This window comes from Oryctolagus cuniculus, chromosome 17 (genome assembly GCF_964237555.1).
Source record: "Oryctolagus cuniculus chromosome 17, mOryCun1.1, whole genome shotgun sequence".
Classification (NCBI taxonomy): domain Eukaryota; kingdom Metazoa; phylum Chordata; class Mammalia; order Lagomorpha; family Leporidae; genus Oryctolagus; species Oryctolagus cuniculus.
Genome location: NC_091448.1, coordinates 65,122,097 through 65,142,274, shown reverse-complemented (window position 1 = coordinate 65,142,274; position 20,178 = coordinate 65,122,097). Strand labels below are relative to the sequence as shown.

The 20,178-nt window shown below is 56.0% G+C and overlaps 2 protein-coding genes across 9 annotated transcripts in view; both read right to left on the bottom strand.

Annotated features, from left to right (window-relative positions):
• The window catches only part of LOC138846302 (UPF0449 protein C19orf25 homolog), a 251,330-nt gene that overhangs the window by 130,799 nt on the left and 100,353 nt on the right, over positions 1 to 20,178 (bottom strand). The gene's annotated exons all lie outside the window — the stretch shown is intronic.
• The window catches only part of LOC100339379 (Src like adaptor), a 33,496-nt gene continuing 14,475 nt past the window's right edge, over positions 1,158 to 20,178 (bottom strand). For 2 of the 3 annotated variants that reach the window (XM_070060058.1, XM_002710550.5), the window contains 6 exons: positions 14,029 to 14,128; positions 13,216 to 13,302; positions 10,328 to 10,431; positions 7,043 to 7,174; positions 2,936 to 3,068; positions 1,166 to 2,132 (listed from right to left, as the gene is read on the bottom strand). In XM_070060058.1, coding sequence (XP_069916159.1) covers positions 1,919 to 2,132; positions 2,936 to 3,068; positions 7,043 to 7,174; positions 10,328 to 10,431; positions 13,216 to 13,302; positions 14,029 to 14,128 — 770 coding nt within the window. In that variant the 3' untranslated portion in view covers positions 1,166 to 1,918. Of the gene's footprint in view, positions 2,133 to 2,935; positions 3,069 to 7,042; positions 7,175 to 10,327; positions 10,432 to 13,215; positions 13,303 to 14,028; positions 14,129 to 20,178 lie in introns of all 3 variants that reach the window. The other variant, XM_008255928.4, reaches the window with a different exon arrangement.

The following is a 20,178-nucleotide window of genomic DNA, read 5'->3' as shown; positions in this document are numbered from 1 at the left end:
CCCAAGAATCTCTGGGAAAAATGGACAGGGCAGGTGTCACAGGTGGTGTGAAGAGTCTAGGGAGACGCAGAATTCTCATGGCTGTCACTCGGGATGTGCTGTCCAGTGTGCGAGCTCGCCCTCAAGCCTCCCACAGTCTGTGCCTCCCAGCCAGTCTCCTGTGGTGTTGGAGAAGTTGTGCCCCTCTGTCCAGCTGGCCCTGACTTGAAAATCCCAAACCCACAGGGCTCCTGAACCTCCCTCCCACCTCACCCTAGACACTCTCGCCGCTTTCCAAGGCTTAAATACGCATTAGGTTTATTTTCATCGGGAATAAATACGGGCTTTAATACAGTGTAATGCTTCCCACTGGGAAGTCCCTCTGAGTGCTTCCCTGGTGTCTCAGTCACGTTTCCCACAGTGGGGAACAAGGCCCAAGACGCTGTGCAGGCATCTGGAGGCGGCTCTGGCCAGCAGCTGGCCTCGCGGTGGGAGGCGGAGTCCCCAGGTTACATTCGTCTCCCACACGCTGACTGGTCCCCTTGACACAGCCCTCCGTGATTGCCAAGACCACAAATGTCCCCGTGCATAAACGTCTGAGGCCTGCCGGGACACAGGGCCACGTGAAGGCATGGCTGCACACCGCAGCCGGGGTGAGCTGGGATCTGCAGAATGCTGGCAGGAGTAGCCGGGCTTCTCCCATGGCAGGGGACACCACAGCGCACGCCTTCCTCCCCCCGAGTCCCCGTGACACGGAGGGGAGCGAGTCACGTATTCTGCTCCTTCTTTCTCAGCAGGATCTGGTGGGAGGGCCTGGGCAGGACAGCCTCTGTCTCTGGTCTCTCACAGTGATAGGGACGGGATGCAGTCACTCGGGCTCCCCTCCTTCCTGGAGCTCTGCGTTTGTAGCCCCGTGGACCTCAGACCCTGCTTAGAGTAAGACTGGAGGAGAGGCTTGTTTGGACCTCGCCAGCTCCCTTTCGTAAGCAGAACCAGCCACTTCTTAGTGCAGCCGGCCCTTGCACCCCCGAGGGCCTGCTGAACGAGCGCTCCTGTGTCACTCTTGCCTGATCCAAACCCATCCTAAGCCATGAGTTAGTTTCTCTTCTTCACTCTCCTCGGCGTATTACTGGCTTGGACACTTGTCTCCCTGTCAGCAACTCCATTAGGAGCTGGGACTTGTCCATCTTTTTTTTTTTTTTTTCTTTTTTGGCCTGACACCTTGCACGGGGACTTAACTTGGTGCCTCTTCGAGTGGCTATGCAGGAATAATTGATGCATTAATACAGCAAAAATCCAGGCAGCCTAGGGTAACTCTCTGTGCCCTGCAAGCCATGGCTGGCGATAGCACAGAAGCCTGTGCGGTTCCAGCCCCATGGGCTCCTTCCCCGCCAGCTGTCCCCTCTCTCCCATCTGCCTGGCCCTGTCAGCATCACAGAGGCCCTCTGACTTTTACCCAGCATGCCCAAGGCGTCTCCTGATTCAGGCCAGCGTGTCCCTTGGGCTGGTGTGTAGTGTCACGGAGTTCCCTTAGACTGAAGCGATGCATCCCCTGGGTTAAGGAGTTCCCTGCAGGGCTGCATGTGCAGAGCCAGATGGCAGCTTTTGATCTGTCTTCCTCTCAGGGTTTCCTGTGCACGTGTTCCCTCAGAGTGTGGCCGCCTGGGGTTTGCTGGAGAATGGGCCTGGCGCATGTCTGTGTCCTGCCCACCTGCACCGTGTGCACGTGCATGGCCCTGTCCCATCACAGTTCAACGTGCTGTGACGTCACATGCGTGCTGTGAGGCTCCTTTGGTCATGATGTGGATAGAGAGGAGGAGAGTTGGAGTCTCCATGTGGCTTCTCTTGGCCCCAGAGATCCAGGAACTCTGCTCTGCCCCCAGGCGACAGCTGGAACTTCAGTGCCTTGTGGGCGTGAACCCCACTGTCTGCTGTCTGGCTAGTCCTCAAAGTAGGGTGGCGAGGAGAACAGAGAACTCTTCCTCTTGCTCCCGCTGTACATCAAGGAGATGCTTTTCTTCTTTCGGTCAAAGGGGGCGCTGTCGTCACTGGTTAGGGACAGGTAGGAGGCGATGCTTTCCCGAAGGCCGTAGCTGAAGAGGGACTCGTCCATCCCGAGGGGGTTCGCGGCTCCCTCACCGTCTTCCTGCAGTCTGCAAGTTGGGAAAAGGGGGGGAGAGGGTGAGGACATGCGAGTGAGAAGAGAAGAGGGGAGCCGGGTTAGTGCTTCTCAAACCTGCTGTTCTTCTGGTTCTAGCACTGGGGCACCGCGTGACCTTGGGCAAATCACTCGCCAGTGGGCCTGAGCCACCGCCCCTCACAAGGCTCAGACGTCCACCAGCAGTGAAGGTTTCTCTGTTGTGTTTACAGGAAGAGCAGTTGCACATCTCCCAGGCAACTCTGGTTTCTGATTTCCTTTGACTTTGACAATGATGTGTCTGGATGAGCATTAATTAATGAGATAACCCACCAGCCCCAAAGTACAGATAGCCCTTAACATGTGATGGCTGATGATCGGATAAACAGAACAAATCAGCGGGAGGTGTTTTTTCCTTATCATAAATTAAGCAACTTTAGAATTTTACTAGTGTGCTTAAACATCGTGAATGGGATTAAATAATATTAAATTAAATTTTCACAAAATTTACTTGTATGTGACTCTCTGGGAGTCTCACATATAGAAGCTGAGTGACGTATCTCAGTGGGAAGATGTCCTGTTAACATTGTGTCGGACTCAGTAAACATTGGCGGAAGCATAGCACCGAGGGGCGTGGCAGAGAGCTGCCATAGGCTGCAGGAGGCCTCCCAGGGGTCTGTACCTGCCCCGGTGCTCCCAGGTTTCGGCAGGGCCAGCTGACACTGGCCATGGTGTACCTGTGCCAGCCTCACATGCTGTTTTGTGCTCCCAAGTGTGTGGCGGACATGCACGCACGCACACACACACACACACACACACCTGGATACCCTCTTCCAGTCGAAAGTCTTCTGGCGCAAGGTGACCGGCGAGCTGGGGGCCCTCGCTGCCGGGGCGGCCGTGCTTTGCGTCAGGCAGGGCGTGGTCAGCACACAGCATAGGCCGTCAGCCACCTCTGAGGAAGGAAGCAGACAGTGGGCCCAGGGCTCTGGGGACGCCGCAGCCGGCCTGGAGTGAGGCCTGGGACCCTACCCAGCACAGCTCCCTGAGCCAAGGTCAGAATGAAGCCTGACAGGCAGGGGCAAGATTGTGGGCGAGGCAGGGGTGAGGCAGCGAGTGGGGCGGGGCAGAGGTGAGGCTGCGAGTGAGACAGGGGCAGGGGTGAGGCAGCAAGTGAGGCAGGGGTGGGGCTGTGAGTGAGGCAGAGGCAAGGCAGCAAGTGAGGCAGGGGCAGGGATGAGGCAGCAAGTGAGGCAGGGATGAGGCTGCGAGTGAGGCAGGGGCAGGGGTGAAGCTGTGAGTGAGGTAGGGATGAGGCAGCCAGTGAGGCAGGGGCAAGGCTGTGAGTGAGGTGGGAGCGAGGCAGCCAGTGAGGCAGGGGTGATGCTGCGAGTGAGGCAGGGGCAGGGGTGAGGCTCTGAGTGAAGTGGGGGAGAGGCAGCCAGTGAGGCAGGGGCGAGGCTGTGAGTGAGGTGGGAGCGAGGCAGCCAGTGAGGCAGGAGTGACACTGCATGTGAGGCAGGGGTGAGGCTGCGAGTGAGGCCGCCCTGTTTTTGAGAAGCATTAAGATGCCCTGAGGGTGCTTGTACACGGAGAAGGGTGCAGGGTCCAGAGCAGCTCAGCCTGCGTGTGAATTCCGGCTGTGCCCGATGGGACGGCATGACCCTGGACCTCTGAACCTCGCCTCCTCCGTGGCAGTGGAGGCGAATGAGGTGACAGGTGACTGCAGCGGCAGCCTGGCCCCATGGGTGAGCCTCAGCAAGGCGGCCTTGCTGAGGAAAGGAAATGGAAGGGAAAAGAAACAGAAATACGGGAGTCAAGGAGCAAGGGAAAGGGAGCCATGGGAGGCAGTGGGGGTGGGGTGGCAGTGAGGAGGGCACAGGAGCGCAAAAGACGCAGGGAAGGAGGTGGGAGCAATGATCCAGAGGCAGAAGAGAGCACGGGGCCCAAGACAGAGGGAAGGAAATCTCCATCTACCCCATGTACTCGGGCGGAGAGAGAGGAAACTGAGGGAACCCATTTCTGTCTCCTTGGCTCATGTGAGAGAGCTGAGCTCCCAGGGACATTAAGACAAGGCCTCCGGGTCTGGGAGCCCAGGTCCCTGTGGGAAAGAGGTGTCTGAGAGCAGGTGCAGAAACTCTGCCCCCTGGTTTAGCCTGAACAGCCCAGGGCTGCTTCTGCCCCCCACCCCAGGAGCACAGGGACCACAGACGTGCAGTGCCCTGGTCTCCAGCAGGACAGAAACCCCTGCCCCCGCCGCTTCCTGGAGCCCACCTGTCACTGCTTTCAGCGCCACATCCCTCCCACCTCCCCCTCCCACCCGATTTGCCAAAGAACAGAAGGAAACTGTAGCCCGAGAAGCACACCAGCCCATCGGGCAACGATGCCCCGTTCCGTGGGTGCAGTGGGACTTTCCCCGGGGACTCAAGGGTCCACCCACATGGGGCCTTTCAGGAAAAAGATGAGGTGGCACGGTGAGGTCAGTGGGAAGCATAATTGGATATGAATCTCAAATAATTTGCCTGTCATGGCTGGAAATTGAAATGACCTCCCAGGTTAGGAGGTGAGGCAGATGGAGTGAGAGACAGACTGGCAGAGTCAGCTCGGCCATGGCACAGTCCTGGCATGCTCATGGCGTGTGTCCCACCTGGGACAGGTTAAGGCTCTGTTTTGCCAGGAGCACAAGCACTCTGCCTTATAAGCTGGTAGCACAGGCCGAGGGCTGAGCCAGCCTCACCCCTCCATCTCATTGAGGCCCACGTCTACTTGGTGCAGTGGAATTTTCCAGACCCATTTGGGGTTGAGGAAACTGAGGCGTCCAGGGTCACGTCACTTGCTGGGGGACGGAACATGTGACCATGTGACCGAAACCCATTTCATTGACGCAGAGTCGGGCGGTTGGTCTATGAGCGACGCAGAGCTTCTGAGGCAGAGAAGCAAGGCGCTCCCCCTGGCTCTGGGTCTGGACGCACCAGTGTGTCGTAGCCCGATCTTCACTGCTGGCCTGGTCGCTCTGCTGTCACTCCCTGAGCTCCGAGGTCAGCGTCCCCAGGCCACTGCCCTTTCTCCTCCCAGCCATATTTGTGCCTCCACTCTTTCAGTAACCTCCGTGCACGAAGTCTTTTAGGCACCAGGATTTCCCCGTGCACCACGCCTGCAGAGGCATTTAATCCCCATTTATAGAGGCAGAGACTGACGTTCTGAGATGTTAGGCAATCTCCCCAAAGGCACAAGCACAAGAACCGAAAGCAACCTGCAAAATGAGGTCATGTGCCAGATCTGGCGCTCTGCATCTCTGACTCAGTGCCTCCAGGAAGAATCTCTGCTCTTTCTACTTGGGGACCTCTGCCGAGGTCAACCGATGACTGGGACCACTGAGTGACACGACGGCTGGGGCCTGAGGGTGAGATCCTCCCCCCAATCCAGTGCCTCAGGTGGACACAGGTGTTCTGGACCCGGCCTCCTGGTGGCCTCCCCTCCTGGTTTGTCAGCACTTTGCTGGGGCAGTAGCCTTCTCATGTTTGCTTTAGTGTATGCAAAACTTCTGGTCTCCACATCACTTTGATGATTGTTATTAAAAGCCAAATACCACAAACAACCTGTGCTCATACCCAGTAAAAACGGGCCGTTTCCAGGACTCCCTTCCTCTTTCATTTTTAACGAGCTGCTGGGTTTTCGGGTATCCCAGGAACCACCTTAGATATCATTTTTTCTGCATCTGGCACATACCAGGCTTGGCTGGATACATTAGAGGACCCGTGTGGCCGGTCACCCACCCTCCATGAGTGGAGAGCACAGCTCTGGGTGGTGGAGGACCTTGGCCAGGGTCTCCCACAGCCGGATGCCAGCTGGGCCCTGCCTCTGGCCACACCTAGATCTCTTTATCACTGCTGCTTCTCGTAGGGCAGCCATGACAATGCAAGGCTCTTCCCCCTTGGAATACCCTTCATGTCTTTGGTTCACGACCCCAGAGCCTAAAGAACAAATTCCCCCAGGAGCATGAGGTCGGCACCCGGAAGGGGTGAGAGCAGCTGCTTCTTCGCCTCCTCTCCCTGAGCAGAGGAGGTGCGAGGAGGAAGTCCTGACCAAGGAAAAGCTGAGGCCAGTTGGTGGGCGCTGGTGCTGGTGTGCCCGGCACCCTGCACAGCCCCTTGCCCGCACTCCCTCTGTGACTCCTCAGCACCCCTGGGAGACAGGAGCAATGAGTACCTGCCTTCCACCAGTAAAGGGAGGGAGGCCCCAGGAGGCAGTGACCCCGCCAGCACCTGCCCAGCTGGGACCTGGGACCTGGGACATCAACACGGCACTTCCCAGCCAGTCTCTGGAAACTTAGCCAAATGCCCAGCACTGACCTCTTTCCTATGGGGACAGCGTTCCAACTAGAGCTGGTGCCCAAGCCTTCCACTGTCCGACTCCGCTCTCTCTCTGACCCCACTGTGCCCCCTCCCCCGGGTGTCTGGGGCAGAGGCAGCCTGGGAACCTCTGGACCTCGGCCCTGGGTGCAGGAAGGACTCAGAAAGGAGAGAGATACAGTCCCTAGTCTTAGAGCTGGTGGGCAGTGCAGACCAGGACGGGACTAACTGGGCCACATCCAGGGGCTAGGGAGCGTGTGCGTGAGTCGTTCCCCTGGGGCTTCATCGAGGAGCTGGGCTGCTGCTGGCCACGACAAGAAAAGGGGAAATGAGTGGCACTGCGGAGCAAAGCCCCGGAGGGCCCATGGCAGGCAGGAAGTGCAGCGTGCTTGTGGTTGTGGGATGGGGCTTGCTGATGTGGCCTGTTTACAGGTAGGAAGAGGGCGGCTTTGAGATGCGTAGGGAGCAGGAGTAAATCAGAGGCGTTTTGGGGATGAGCTGGGCACAGGCCTGCCTGCTGGCGCCCCCGAGCAGGTAGCCAGGCGCCTGCCTCTGGTCCTCACCGAGGGTTCCTTACCAGAGTAGTGGTTGACCAGGTCCTCCAGGCACTGGAAGGTGAGCCTCGGGGAAATGTAGTACCAGTTGTTGGGCAGGCGGAAGATGCGGTAATGCTTCACCTGCCTGTGCCTCACAGATAGCGAGTAAAAACCTGCGGAGGCCGAGCAGATGTCAGCGGTGCCCACACGTCCCCACCCAGGGGCAGCCACCAACAGCCCAGCGCCACGGAGACAGAGTGTTACCCCCACTGCCACTGGGCTCTGTGGTTAGAGACCATAGAGTGTGTTATTTTAGCAGTCCACACGCCTGGACCCTGGGACCCAATATGGGTTCCCAAGTGCACAGGCCTAATCCCCCACCCTCCTTTCCTCCCTCCTTCCCTCCCTCTCCCCTTCCTCCCTCCCTCCTTCCCTCCCTCCCCTCCTCCCTCTCTTCCTCCCTCCCTCCTTCTCTCCTTCCCTCCCTCTCCCCTTCCTTCCTTCTTATCTGAAGGACAGAGATCTTCTGTCCATCCTCCATTTCCCCAAATGCCTGCAACAGCTGAAGCTGGGCGAGGCCAAAGCCAGGAGCCAGGAACTCCATCCAGGTCTCCCACATGGGGCCAGAGACCCAACTGCTTGAGCCTTTTTACTGTCCACCCCCTACCAGGGTGCAAAATAGCAGGAAGCTGGGACTGGGAGTGGATTTGGACTTGAACCCAGGCTCTCAGGTGTGGGACACTGGTGTCTCAAGCAGGGCTCAACCGCTGCACCAAGCACTCACACTCCCTGGCCTTTTTTTTTTTTTTTTTTTTTTTTTTTTTTTTTTTTTTGACAGGCAGAGTGGACAGTGAGAGAGAGAGACAGAGAGAAAGGTCTTCCTTTTGCCGTTGGTTCACCCTCCAATGGCCGCCGCTGCAGCCGGCGCACCGCGCTGATCCTGGCAGGAGCCAGGGGCCAGGTGCTTTTCCTGGTCTCCCATGGGGTGCAGGGCCCAAGCACCTGGGCCATCCTCCACTGCACTCCCTGGCCATAGCAGAGAGCTGGCCTGGAAGAGGGGCAACCGGGACAGAATCCGGCGCCCCAACCGGGACTAGAACCCGGTGTGCCGGCGCCGCAAGGTGGAGGATTAGCCTATTGAGCCACGGCGCCGGCTCTCCCTGGCCTTTTGAGGTGGACGTTTGGGGTGCTTCCTCACACTTCTGCAACCCCTTAGGACAAACTAAATGCATAGTTTGGTTGCAACCCAGAGATCCAAGATCTGTGGTCATTCCCTGTGCATGTCTCCACGGCTGTCTTCTTCCTTTTGATGGTGGGGTCTTACAGTCCCACCCCCTTTCCTGTCCCTCGAACTTCAGCTTGGTTTTCTCAGATAGAGAGCAAGCGGCCGGTAAGGCGTGTTTCTAGGTATACCAAAGAAGCGTGGGAAAGCCGTGTGGTTCTCCCGTCAGCGTTTTTGGACCCAGGGAGGAGGACCTCAGCCTCCTGCCATCACCTCTCTCAGCCTTGATTTCCCCAGCTGAAACAGAGAAGTGGACTTGGGCGGTGTTTGGGGATTCTGCTGGCTCTGTCTTCTGGGAATTCAGGACTGGACATACGCTCAGGAGGCCACGAGACGGGAAGAACTGGTGTCTATTGAATCTCGGCTGTCAGAATGGAGCAGGGGGCTGAGCTGTTGCTAAGCAACATCTCTGTCAATTCTCCAAAAGATCCCAGGAAGCATTGTCCCCAAGTGTTTTAGAAATTGGGAATACGGGCAGACACCCAGCGTGGGAAGGGCAGCCTGCGTGTGGCTTCCTAGCAAGGCACCACCAAAGGTTTGTGTAAAGTGGGATTAAATATAAGCTTATTGTAGGGCAAAAACCTTTTGAAATCCATATATAGTTTTTTTATGACTTTTTTTCATCAACTTTCTGAAGATTGCACGTATGCATGGATTTCAGTTCTGTCTCACACCAAAAGTAAGTTATCTTTTGCTTCCATTTTCCATGAACTCTTTGAAGTGCCTGCGTAGAACCTTCTGAAGGATGTACTTAAATGTGCCCCAGGCCTGCCCCCTTCCCCTCCCCAGCGAGTGACTTCTCGTCATGTCAACGGGAACTGGAAGTATGGTCAAGGGCAGGGGGTGGAAAATCGTCAGAACTCTGTGTCCCCAAGGGAGCTGCCTGCCACTCCCACCCCAGCCTGCCTGCAGATCTGCCTGAGGGCATCTTCCTGTTTGGATGAGCTGTGGCGCCCGCACTGGGCTCTTCTTCCCCGTGGCTGTGCCAGCTGAGGTGGCCCTGAGTCTGGGCATCTTGCCAGGGGACCCCAGGGACACGCACATGGGGTTTTGTTTCTGCCTTGCTCTTGTACTCCCACAGTGCATTCAGGTTTCTGAGAGCGAAGTGTCACTAGGAGGGCCTTAGCCCCCAAGTCCCTGCTTCCCCAATGCCAGGCTGCTGCACCTGTTCACTAAGGGCCCCAGGAGGCGCTGGCTCTTAGTAGGTGCGCAGCACCCCTTTGACTGCGGGTGTACACGAAGCAGGCTCAGAGCTTGCAAGCATCTTCTACATGTGAAAGGTTTTATTAGCTATGATTTAGCTGGGGGAAGTTGTAGCGGTTCGGTGTTCTGCTTCTGAGAGTTGAAGCCTTTGGTACTAAGCTCTTGTCTCCAGTTAACCCCCGTGTTGTAAGTAAGGGAGGCAGAGGTCAGGGCTGATTAATTCTCAGGGCTGAAGCTATGACTTGAGACTTTGCTGGGATGCAGGACAGAGCCCCTGCTAGGGCTGTTTGCCCTGGGGCCAGGCAGTCATAAGGGAGCAGGTGGCAGTGGCTGTGTGAGCACAGGCCTCTGTGCGCCCTGGTTCTCTAAGCTGCAGAGGGACCTCCCACTGAGGGCTTCCTGTGTGGCAAGAGCCCTCCAGATGTTAGGACATTTGAATCTCATCACAGCCTTACGAGGGAGGGGTTTCCTTCCATTTCACAGATGAGAAAACTCAGCCACTAATCTGTCCCATCACAGAGGCCAGGCCAGGCCTACAGCAGCGTCCACGCTCGGTTTCCCGCAGCACATCACCCACACCTGGCATTCACTTTGGTTCTCACTTGATGGAAGGCTCTGAGCGGGAGGTGCAGGGCCTGATACCATTCAGGGCCAGGGAGAATGGCCCCATTTCTGGTTGCCTGGCTTTGCCTGCCTCCCCAGTGGTATGTGGGCTGCAGGGCGCTGACCACACATGGCGGATTTGCATGCCCATGGGAAGAGGTTAAGGGAGTTCTGTACTGAGTCAGCCAGGGACAGACCCTGCCTGTCTGCCCTGAGCACGGAAAGCCGGGCCACTCACCTTTCTTCGTCTCACTCTCTCTGATCATGAACGAGCCGATCTTCGTGTCTGGCAGCTGCAGCAGCTCCTCGGCCTTGTCTCTGCCCAGCCCCTCAAACAACCAGCTGGGAAGTGGGAAGATGACAGTGAGCATCCCGAGTGTGACCTGAGCACACCCCCCACCCCCAGTCACCACCACCACAAAGGACAGGCAGGCCAACAGGCATCCTGGTCATGTCCAAGTGAACCTGAAACTCAGGCCTGAGTGATGTCAAGCTGCTGGAATTGAAAAGATGGGGACAGGTGCCCCCTCAGTCGTTCATATTTTTAATCTTCCAAATGGAATTTCCTGTGCCAGGTGTTCCACCAGATGACGATACAGCAATGCGTACGATGTCTTCCTCGTCCTATTCTCCAGGGCTAGCAGGGGTGTCCCCAGTCCAGATGATGATGTAACTGATGCGCACTACAACACATGCTAACGTGCCTGCTGGGTGCTTTGTTTACTGTATGTCTCTCTGATCGTCTGCTCGCTGTAGGGATGTCTGTCGTGGGGGCTGTGGCTTTGTGTCCAGGGAATTGCTGTTGGTATATCTTTGTGAATGAGGGAGTAGCCACAAGGAAGAAACAAATGGCAGTACAGCATTTCACTGGCCTAACAAGTGTCACTTTGCAGTCATTGTATTTCCTGGTTGTCTCCCCTGTCCTTGCAGACTTTGAACACACTTGTCATTGAGCTATACGCTTATTTGTGATTCTTGCTTTTTCATTTGGTGAGGAAAAGCAGGTGTTATGCTGTGGCCCAGTTATCCAGTAGAGGGTTCACCTGCCTTAGGGGAGCCAGCCCTTCTGCGTGCTCTTAGCAAGCTGCTTGGACACAAGGGATCTGTGTTCCCAGGAGAGGCCCTTGCTCGTCTGTCAGATCCACCTCTGCCAGATCTCAGCAGGGAAGGAAATACTCCGTTGGCAGCTGGCTGGTGTGTCCTTAGGAGCAGGTGCACACTGCCGTGTGGGAGACCCTGTGACTCAGTGTGCCCTGGCTTCTATGCCGCAGGCCCAGTCCCTGCACACCATGGCTACTCTTGACCCTGCCCTGTTGTGCAGCCGCTCCCATCCTCCGTGGCACAGGAGCAGGTTGGTCAAGTGCTCCCTGAGCACCCTGGGAGAAGACGCAGCGTTGCGACAGCAGCTTTCCCTCAGCTGTGCACTGATTGTTGTAACAGCTTTGTTGTAGAGACCATGGTGTGCTGCACTGGACCAAATAGCTCAGCAATTTCTCCGGCTTGCATAGTGCATGATGCATTAATTATTTCCGTGTATGTGGCAAGCACTCGTGCGTTCAAGTCCTTACATGAAAGTCCACTCCCGAGGATGAAAGCAACACAGCAGTAACAAGAGAGCGCTAACTCAGGGCCGCCTCCTGCGGGAAGCACGGAGAGGTGGCCCTCACCTCGGCCCTCTCACTGTCTCCCTCTCCCACAGAGGGGTCAGAGTGCTGAAGGGTTTTGTCCGAGTAGCCATGTCAGCGACTGACACAGCTAGACCTGGAGGACCTTCTGCAGGGACAGCCCTTCTGCATCCCAGTCCTTGACCGTGTCGCCCCGTTTGTTCTTTGTGCTAAGGAATGCTGCTGCGGCTGTGAGACGGGTAACTCGGGGGGCTGTTGTGCGCCCATCTGGGTTCTTGTTGCTCCTAGCTCCTGGCCGCTTCAGCTCCATGTCATTTTCACGGAGGCACTGGGCACGTTTGCTAGAGGAGTGAGGACCCAGGACCCGCAGCTGACCTAGGAGGGTCCGCAGCTCGCGTCTCCTTCAGGACGTGCCTCGCACCGCAGCCACTGCCCGGCTTTCCCCCACCGTCCCCATCCTGAGCCCAGCAATCGTGTCGACTGCTCATAATTAGGATCATCGCTGCAGCCTCCAGGGTGTCCAGGCGGTTAGCTCTGCTTCGCTAGACAGCGTGCGTGTGGCAGGTGCGGTCCCCAGGAAGTTCACGTTACCGTGCATGAAAATGGGGCTTCTTCCGTCTCCCCCTTTCCCTGCGTGTGGGGCACCTCTTTGCTGGGATCCAGCTGTGGCATCTTAACAGCTCAGGAGCCCGAGGCTCGAGGAGGCTCGAGGAAGCTCAAGGAGGTTAGGGGGGTTTGCCAAGGCCCATCTGTGGAAGCGGGGGAGTCAGGATTGGAGCCCAGGTGGGCCGTCCTTCCATGCCCGGGAGGCCACACACCTTCACCTGCACAGCCACAGAAGACAGGTGCTGCTTTCTCCTCTGCCAAGGCCGACTCTGAACTGTGTCTTCCTCTTCCTGTTGCACTCGTCGCCTCGGTTCTTGGAGCGTTTCCAGCAGTGGGTGCGCACCGCAGGGCTCCAACTGCACACTGATGAGAAGGCAGCCGGGGTGGACTGAGCGTGCCCTTCACCCTGGCTTTGCTCCCATCTCATCCTCCTCACTGCCCTGTACTCGGGGGTCACACTGTGACCCCTGTCACTGTCCTGGATGTCTGTCTGGCAGTGGAGGAAAGGAAACAGGCCTAGAAAGTTAAGTACCTTGTCCACCGTCATAGGCCAGTGAGCGACCGAGGCAGCACTGGGCTCCAGACAGATAGGTGTCTAGCCGCAGCTCCCTGCTGTGTAGTGATCACCGCTTCTGAGTGCCTGCTGCCGCGTGCCAGGTGTGCTGTGGTGCGGCCACGAGCCAGGTGCAGTGTGGGAGAGCCGTGAGCTAACTTCTTTCATTCATCCCAGGAAAGAGTGATGAATTAGGCCAAGGTCTCCTCTTGACTCATGGGCCGAGTGGGGAGCAGGAGCTTCCTTTCTCAAGTCAACACCTTCCTTGCCGTCCACACCAGCATGCTTGGCCCCCTGTGAGCTGCCAGCATTCCAGCGCATCTACCTGAGAAATGTACTCACCCATGGTAAACCCTGGCCACGCATATTCCAGGGATGTAGCTCTCGCGGCCAGTGCTGAGTGAGATGGCTTTCCACCAGCCCCCTTCACTGCAGGAACAAGAACAGACAGGACCGGGTGCGCAGGTTAGTGACGGCAACAGATGAGTGGACAGAGCGATTGGAGTGGACAGCTCTCTTCCGAGGTCTGTCCTCGGCCACAGTAACCAGAATCACTCCACCGGAAAGCCTGCTTTTTAGAATATGTACATCTAGTCACGGCCGCCCACACCAGGCTAACTGGTAAACCATTCCCCCCGGGTAGCACCAGCTGATGCACCCAGCGAAGGAGCCTTTGTAAAAATCAATTTTCCTGTATTGCTGGGTACCCTGCCATCGAGTCAAAAATGGCTGCACATCAGTGGGGCTGTAAATAGAGGAGCTGTTTGTTCATTCATTCAGTTCTTCAGCCCATTTTCAGTTAGGCTAGAGAGACAGCAGGCCAGAGAGCCATGCTTTTTGCTCATCAGTGGCCATGTTTTCATACCCAAGTCTTACTTCCCTGGCTGCACACCGCCCATGTGATGGGCGCTAGGCCACTGTGAGAAGCGGAAGTTGACTCCCAAGCACTGTCAAAAGCCAAGGCAAGCAAAGGAAATCTTTATCTCCCAGGCAATGAGGAGCCACGGAGGAGAGTCGCAGTGTGCACCTGGTTTCTCGTCTCACAGTGGGGACCAGGCTGACTGCAGCTGGATGACTAGCCATACGCTAGCCACGCCCCCCAGACCAGCTTCACTCACTTGTGAGGGTTGTGAAAGTTTTGCAAAGTGAACTCACTCGGATATCACCCGCAGCTTCTCCCCGCGGCGGAATATTGGGGGGCTGATGTCAGGAGACGGGTAGTCACTCAGCACAGCCAGGAAGTCACTCTCCAGACCTGGGGAGACAGAGGCACCAGGTGTTTTTACTCACAAGGTCCTGGAAGGCGCCTGGGAGGGGAGGGTGTGGGGGTGATGGGCTCCTTGGGCCTCCAGCTCTGACCTGCAGGGCGCAGTGGCCTCCTCTTCAGGGGTGTGGCAGGTGCAGGCACCTGCAGGAGCCTGGGGCTGGTGGCACACTCCTGCCTTCTAGCTGCCTTGGCTCTGGTGTTCTCACCCGAAAAACCAGTAGACTGAGGCCTGTGAGCTGAAGTCCCAGGACTGGGCTTCAGGTCCTGCCCCTGTGTCTCCTTAACTCAGTCTTTTCCTCTTTTTTTTTTTTTTTTAAATTTGACAGGTAGAGTTAGACAGTGAGAGAGAGAGACAGAGAGAAAGGTCTTCCTTCCATTGGTTCACCCCCCAAATGGCCGCTATGGCTGGCGCTGTGCCAATCCGAAGCCAGGAGCCAGGTGCTTCCTCCTAGTCTCCCATGTGGGTGCAGGGGCCCAAGCACCTGGCCATCCTCCACTGCCTTCCTGGGCCACAGCAGAGAGCTGGACTGGAAGAGGAGCAACCGGAACTAGAACCCGGCGCCCATATGGGATGCCAGCACCGCAGGCGGAGGATTAACCAAGTGAGCCATGGCACTGGCCCCAATCTTTTCCTCTTTAAACGGGGGTAATAATGCCTCCCTCCAAGGTCCTTAGGAGATAAGATGAATGTTTATAGCATCACCTCCTGATGTTAAACAGACATTTAGCTGGTAGTCAAGACGCCTGCATCCCGTGTTGGAGTACCTGGGTTCCATTCCTGGCTCTAGCTTCTGACTGCAGATTCCTGCTAACACAGACTGTGGGAGGCAGCAGTGGTGGCTCAAAGAGTGGGGTCCCTGCCACCCCATGCAGGACGCCTCGATTGAGTTCCTAGCTCCCAGCTTCAGCCCTGGCCAGCCTCAGTTGATGCGGGCATTTGGGGCGTAAACTGGCAGATGGGAGCTGTGTCTCTCAGATACAAAGAAGTCCCTTTTATTCCCATTGTCTCCGGTCCCCTCCCTGGGGAAAGAGCCCTGTGGCCCCACGACAGGTGAGGTCACCAACTCTGAGGTGAAAGGAAGCACTTCTCCTCCTAGAATGGGGTGGGCTCTTCAGAGTTCACGGAAAATGCATCATATGCAAAAACCATGCACTGGTTTCAAAAATGTTTGCACCAAAATGAGCTGCTTTTTAAAATTCCATTTTCCATGAGCTTTTTGAGATTCCTGCATGTAATAAGGAGCTATGTTGGGGATCTGTTGAGTAGAGACTTTTGTCAGGGGTGAGGAGGGAGAAGAAAAATATTTGTCATTGCATGTGTATGGAAAATAATTCTAGTGAGGTCTTGAAAAGGAGGGAATGCTTTGTACTTGGTTCATGTGACCACAGCTTATGTAGAGATAAAGTGAGAATGTAGGAAGCCGCTTTTATTTTGAAAGGATTTGTTTGTTCATTTGAAAGGCAGAGCGACAGACAGGGAGAGGCAAAGAGAGAGATTTTCCATCTGCTGGTTTACTTCCCAAATGGCCACAACAGCCAGGTCTGGGCCAGACCGAAGCCAGGAGCCAGGACCTCATCCTGGTCTCCCACATGGTGGCAGGGGCCCAGGCACCCAGGCCATCCTCCGTGCCTTCCCAAGAGCATTAGCAAGAAGCTGGTCAGAGGCAGAGCAGCTGAGACTGGCATCAGTGCTCCAGTGTGGGATGCCAGTGTCACGGGCAGTGGCACAGCCCTGGCCCCGGAATTTGCTTTTTGATGCTAGGCAGTATATCTGTCTTACATCCTTAGTGATTTACCATAATTGAGATGCACTAGGTGCAGGGTGATCTTGGGGTACATTTGTGGGGAAATCCTCTGTGTTACAGATTAGCAAATACAGTCATTGCTGGCTGTGCCAACAATCGCTCCACCTGCTGGCTGGGCATCTGAACTCAGAATTCTGGGGAACGCACCATGTATTCATTCAACCAGCAGTTATTCAGAGAGCATCTGCCTCAAGCCAGGCATTGGCGAGCAGAGCAGACCGGGCCCCCTGCTCTCACAGAGCTCGCATACTAGAGAACACAGACACCGCCCTGGCAGGTGGCATTCCCTGGTCCCTCTCCCCAGGGACATCTGGAGAAACTCCGGCCCACAAGCGGCGGGCGAGTTCTGTGCCTAAACTGACTGCCTACTAGGATCAAGACGCCCCCACGCTGGCACCCCCAGATCCTGCCTCCTACAACCCAGATGTCCCAGGGTCTCCAAGTCACAAGTCTCTTTGACAAAGAAAGGTCGCAGAGTAGAATGAGTCAGGGGGATGGATGAGGGTTTTGGAGAAACGTTTGGTCACCAGTGGGTATGTGAATCAGAGACAAGGTAGCACAGTGGACAGGGCATTCCAGCAGGCTGTGCCCTTGGGGAGGCTGAGTCACAAGTACACCAGGTAAGAGCAAGAGCTTCTGGGGTGAGATGGAAACAAAACGTGGTCTTTGGCGACCTTAGAGTCCTAGGAAAAAGCATTGAGGGGCCATGCCAGGGCTGGAGAGGCAGGACCACAGGCCTAGCTCCCTGCCTACCTTCCCTGTGCCCACAGGGGCGCACCCCACTTCCCGCCTCCCTGAATTCCAAAAACCAGGGAGCCTTTCCTTGTGTAACCTGGTGCTGGCTTTGAAGCCCCAAGTCCCGAGTTCTAAGAAGGGGCTGATCCAGATGTGGTGGGGCGAGTCGCTTATGCAAATCAGGAGGTCCGCCTAAGCAGAACTTGAAATTGCAAACACAACATGAGGGGCAGCCCAGGAGGACGCCGGGCCTGTGAGGGGGCCTCAGGCCCGTGACTTGCTCAGCTTCCGATACATGTGCCCAGAGGCTGGGGCTGATACACCCTGGCCCAGGCGGCAGCGTCTTTCCCTTCTGCTGCCTGGGTTTCCTTATCTGTAGGACGAGCGGCTGGAGAATGGCTCCCTGGTGGAACTCTGTTCTTTCCAGACTGATGGCCCCGTATCTGAAAGGACTTCCTGCTAGCATGCTCCTCGCCACCTCGGCTCAGTGTGGCCGCTCTTTCTCAAAGCTGCCAGGCTCCTGGCCCCAAGGCCCCTGCAGAAGCTGTTCCCTTAGCCTGGAGCACATGAACTGTCCCTTGGCCTGCTCCTCCCACCTCAGTCAACACCAAGGCCACCTGCCCAGGAGCTCCAGGGGAGCCTCAGCCTTCCTGCTACACCCATACCTCTGACCCCTAGAACTTCCCTTTGAAGCCATTGTCCCATGGTGACGAATTGACAGCTCTCACACCTAGAAACCACTTGGGCTTCTTCTTCTTCTTCTTCTTCTTTTTTTTTTTTTTTTGACAGGCAGAGTGGACAGTGAGAGAGAGAGACAGAGAGAAAGGTCTTCCTTTGCCGTTGGTTCACCCTCCAATGGCCGCCGCGGCCGGCGCACCGCGCTGATCCGATGGCAGGAGCCAGGAGCCAGGTGCTTTTCCTGGTCTCCCATGGGGTGCAGGGCCCAAGCACCTGGGCCATCCTCCACTGCACTCCCTGGCCACAGCAGAGGGCTGGCTTGGAAGAGGGGCAACTGGGACAGAATCCGGCGCCCCGACCGGGACTAGAACCCGGTGTGCCGGCGCCGCTAGGCGGAGGATTAGCCTAGTGAGCCGCGGCGCCAGCCTTGGGCTTCTTCTTAAGGACTCCGTGGCCCATCCTGGTCCTTGGCAGGGGGTCTAGTATGGGTCCCCGTTCCCTGCATCATCAGTGTTAGAAACCAGAAGGTATGGCAGTGGGGAAGGGGGCCTTTCTGAGCAAGCTATGGTGCCGAGACCCCTCCCAACACGTCCCTGGTCTTCTGTAAGGTAGGAAATTCAAGTTTACTCCTGAAGTTCAAGCATATCACCATGTACTCCCGAGGCTCCTGGCTTTGTGACTGGCTGAGCATTTGAATTCCATCAGATGGGGCATGCTGAGGAAGGAGGTGGAATTATTGCAGGCTTAAGATAAGAAAATGAATTAAGTAAAGAAATATGTGCCAGGCATGAAAGAAGAAATCCAGAGAGAATTTTCAGGGGAGCTTTGTAGAAAGAGAATGGACTTTGAAATCAATCAGACCTGGCTTCAATTCCACCTTCACCACTTAATAGCTCTGCGATTTGGGGAAAGATTTTATTTTTAACTAACCTGAGCTGGGTTGCTTCATGTGTAAAAAGGGCGATAGCCACATCGGCCTCCTTTGATTGGGGTAAGCATTCATGATAAATCGTACATTTAGAGTCTGCCTCGGTGAGTGGCAGGCAGCTGGCACCCTTCTCAGGGGAGCAGGGTTACTGTTCCATCACCCGGGGCCAATTTCCGCCAACTGTGTTTTGATGCGACAATGTCTTCTCATCTAAACACCAGCTCTGTTTGGTGAGAACAGAAACTGAAGTTTAAAATACACAATACTTGCTGAGAGCTCAACTCAGCAAGGAGCCGGCTGAACGAGTGGAAACGAGGAGGTGAAGAATCAGGCCCGGGCGGAGCTCAGCAGCTACTGGGACTGCTTAGGTCTGCTTTTCAGGTGTTAGTCTTTGGAACATCATGATCATCTCTTAAGAATGTCATTCTTAATAGAGAGCGAGCTTTCCTTCACTGGTTCACTTGTCCCAAATGCCTGCAGCAGTCAAGGCTGGGTCAGGCCGAAGCCAGGAGCCTAGAACGTAACTTGGACCTCCCACATGGGTGGCAGGAACCCAGGTCCTTGAGCCGTCATCTGCTGCCTCCCAGGGTGTGCCTTGGCAGGAAGCTGGATCAGAAGCAGAGCAGCCAGGACTTGAACCAGGCACTCCTGCTAGGAGACCTCCCAAGTAGTGAGTTAAACATCATACCAGATGCCCACCCTAGTCCTTAATAAGAGTAGTAAATATTCTTAATAGCTCCAGTTGTACAGAAAGTTATCTTTGGCCCCAAATCTTGGTTTCTCCTTTTGTTACAGGGACAGATTGGGACCTTATAGTCTGTGAGGCTCTTTGTGTTTCCAAAAGCTGGGTCAGGATCTTTTGCCTCTGAAACCTGGCCCATTTCCATCGAGTCCTGCTGCCTCCGTGGGCTTGGTGACGCTCTAGCCCCTGCGAAGCGGACTAATGAAGAATGTGTCGGGAAGCTTATTTTGGGAGAAGAGCCAGATGCCCCGAGGCAGCCAGTCTTGGTGTGGGGAGAGCGTGCAGGTCGGCATCCTGCTGACCCTGTGCAGGGCCCGGGCAGCAGTGCCCTGGGCCCGTGGACATTTCATCTAGCATCAGAGGTAGCTGTACGTGTGTGTTGGCCTAAACCTTTTTTTCCTGCCAGGGGCCATTTGGGTATTTATAACATCATTCATGGGTCATACAAAATTACCAAGTTAAAAATTAGCCTGCGGTGCACTTAATGAATTTCGAGTGTCGCCTGCAGTTGCCTTGACGGGGCCAGACCACCTGTGTCCTAAAGCGAGGAGCAGGAGCTGCACCATCTCCTCCGTGTTTGAGACTAACCTAAGAAGGAGACTTAGCTCAGAGGGCGCTCGTGCCATGAGGACCCCAACCCTGGGCAGCCTGCAGACAGGGACCAAAGCATCACCAACTACACTTTCCTCTCCTCCGTGGTTGACGTCAGAGAGAAGAGGAAACAAAGTCAGGATGGGTGATAAGGGAAATTTTGGGGGGTGGGGTTGGGGGTTGAAAAAGCACCCCACCAGTGCTTGATGTGGTTGCCTGGATCATAGGCTGGGTAGGCCTGGGGAATTCTCTCAACCAAGGGGTGGAGGGGTGGGGAGACCCCTCACCTTCTCTGTAGAGGTGCCCTCCCACCCACACAATGGAAAAAGAGAAATTGACTTCATTACGATTTGCATCTGAAAAAGAAAGGCAGATGGGCCAGTCCTTAGAGGCCACTGTTTGCCTGAGGCTTGTTCAAGCATACCCTGTGCCCTGGGCTGAGAGACCACAACACAACAAGGGCCGGGGCAGGTGCTTCCGGAGCCCAGCCCTGCCCAGCCCTGCCCAGCCCTGGGCATGGCACTGGCAGATTTCTAGCACTGGTTCTTGGCCAGCGGAG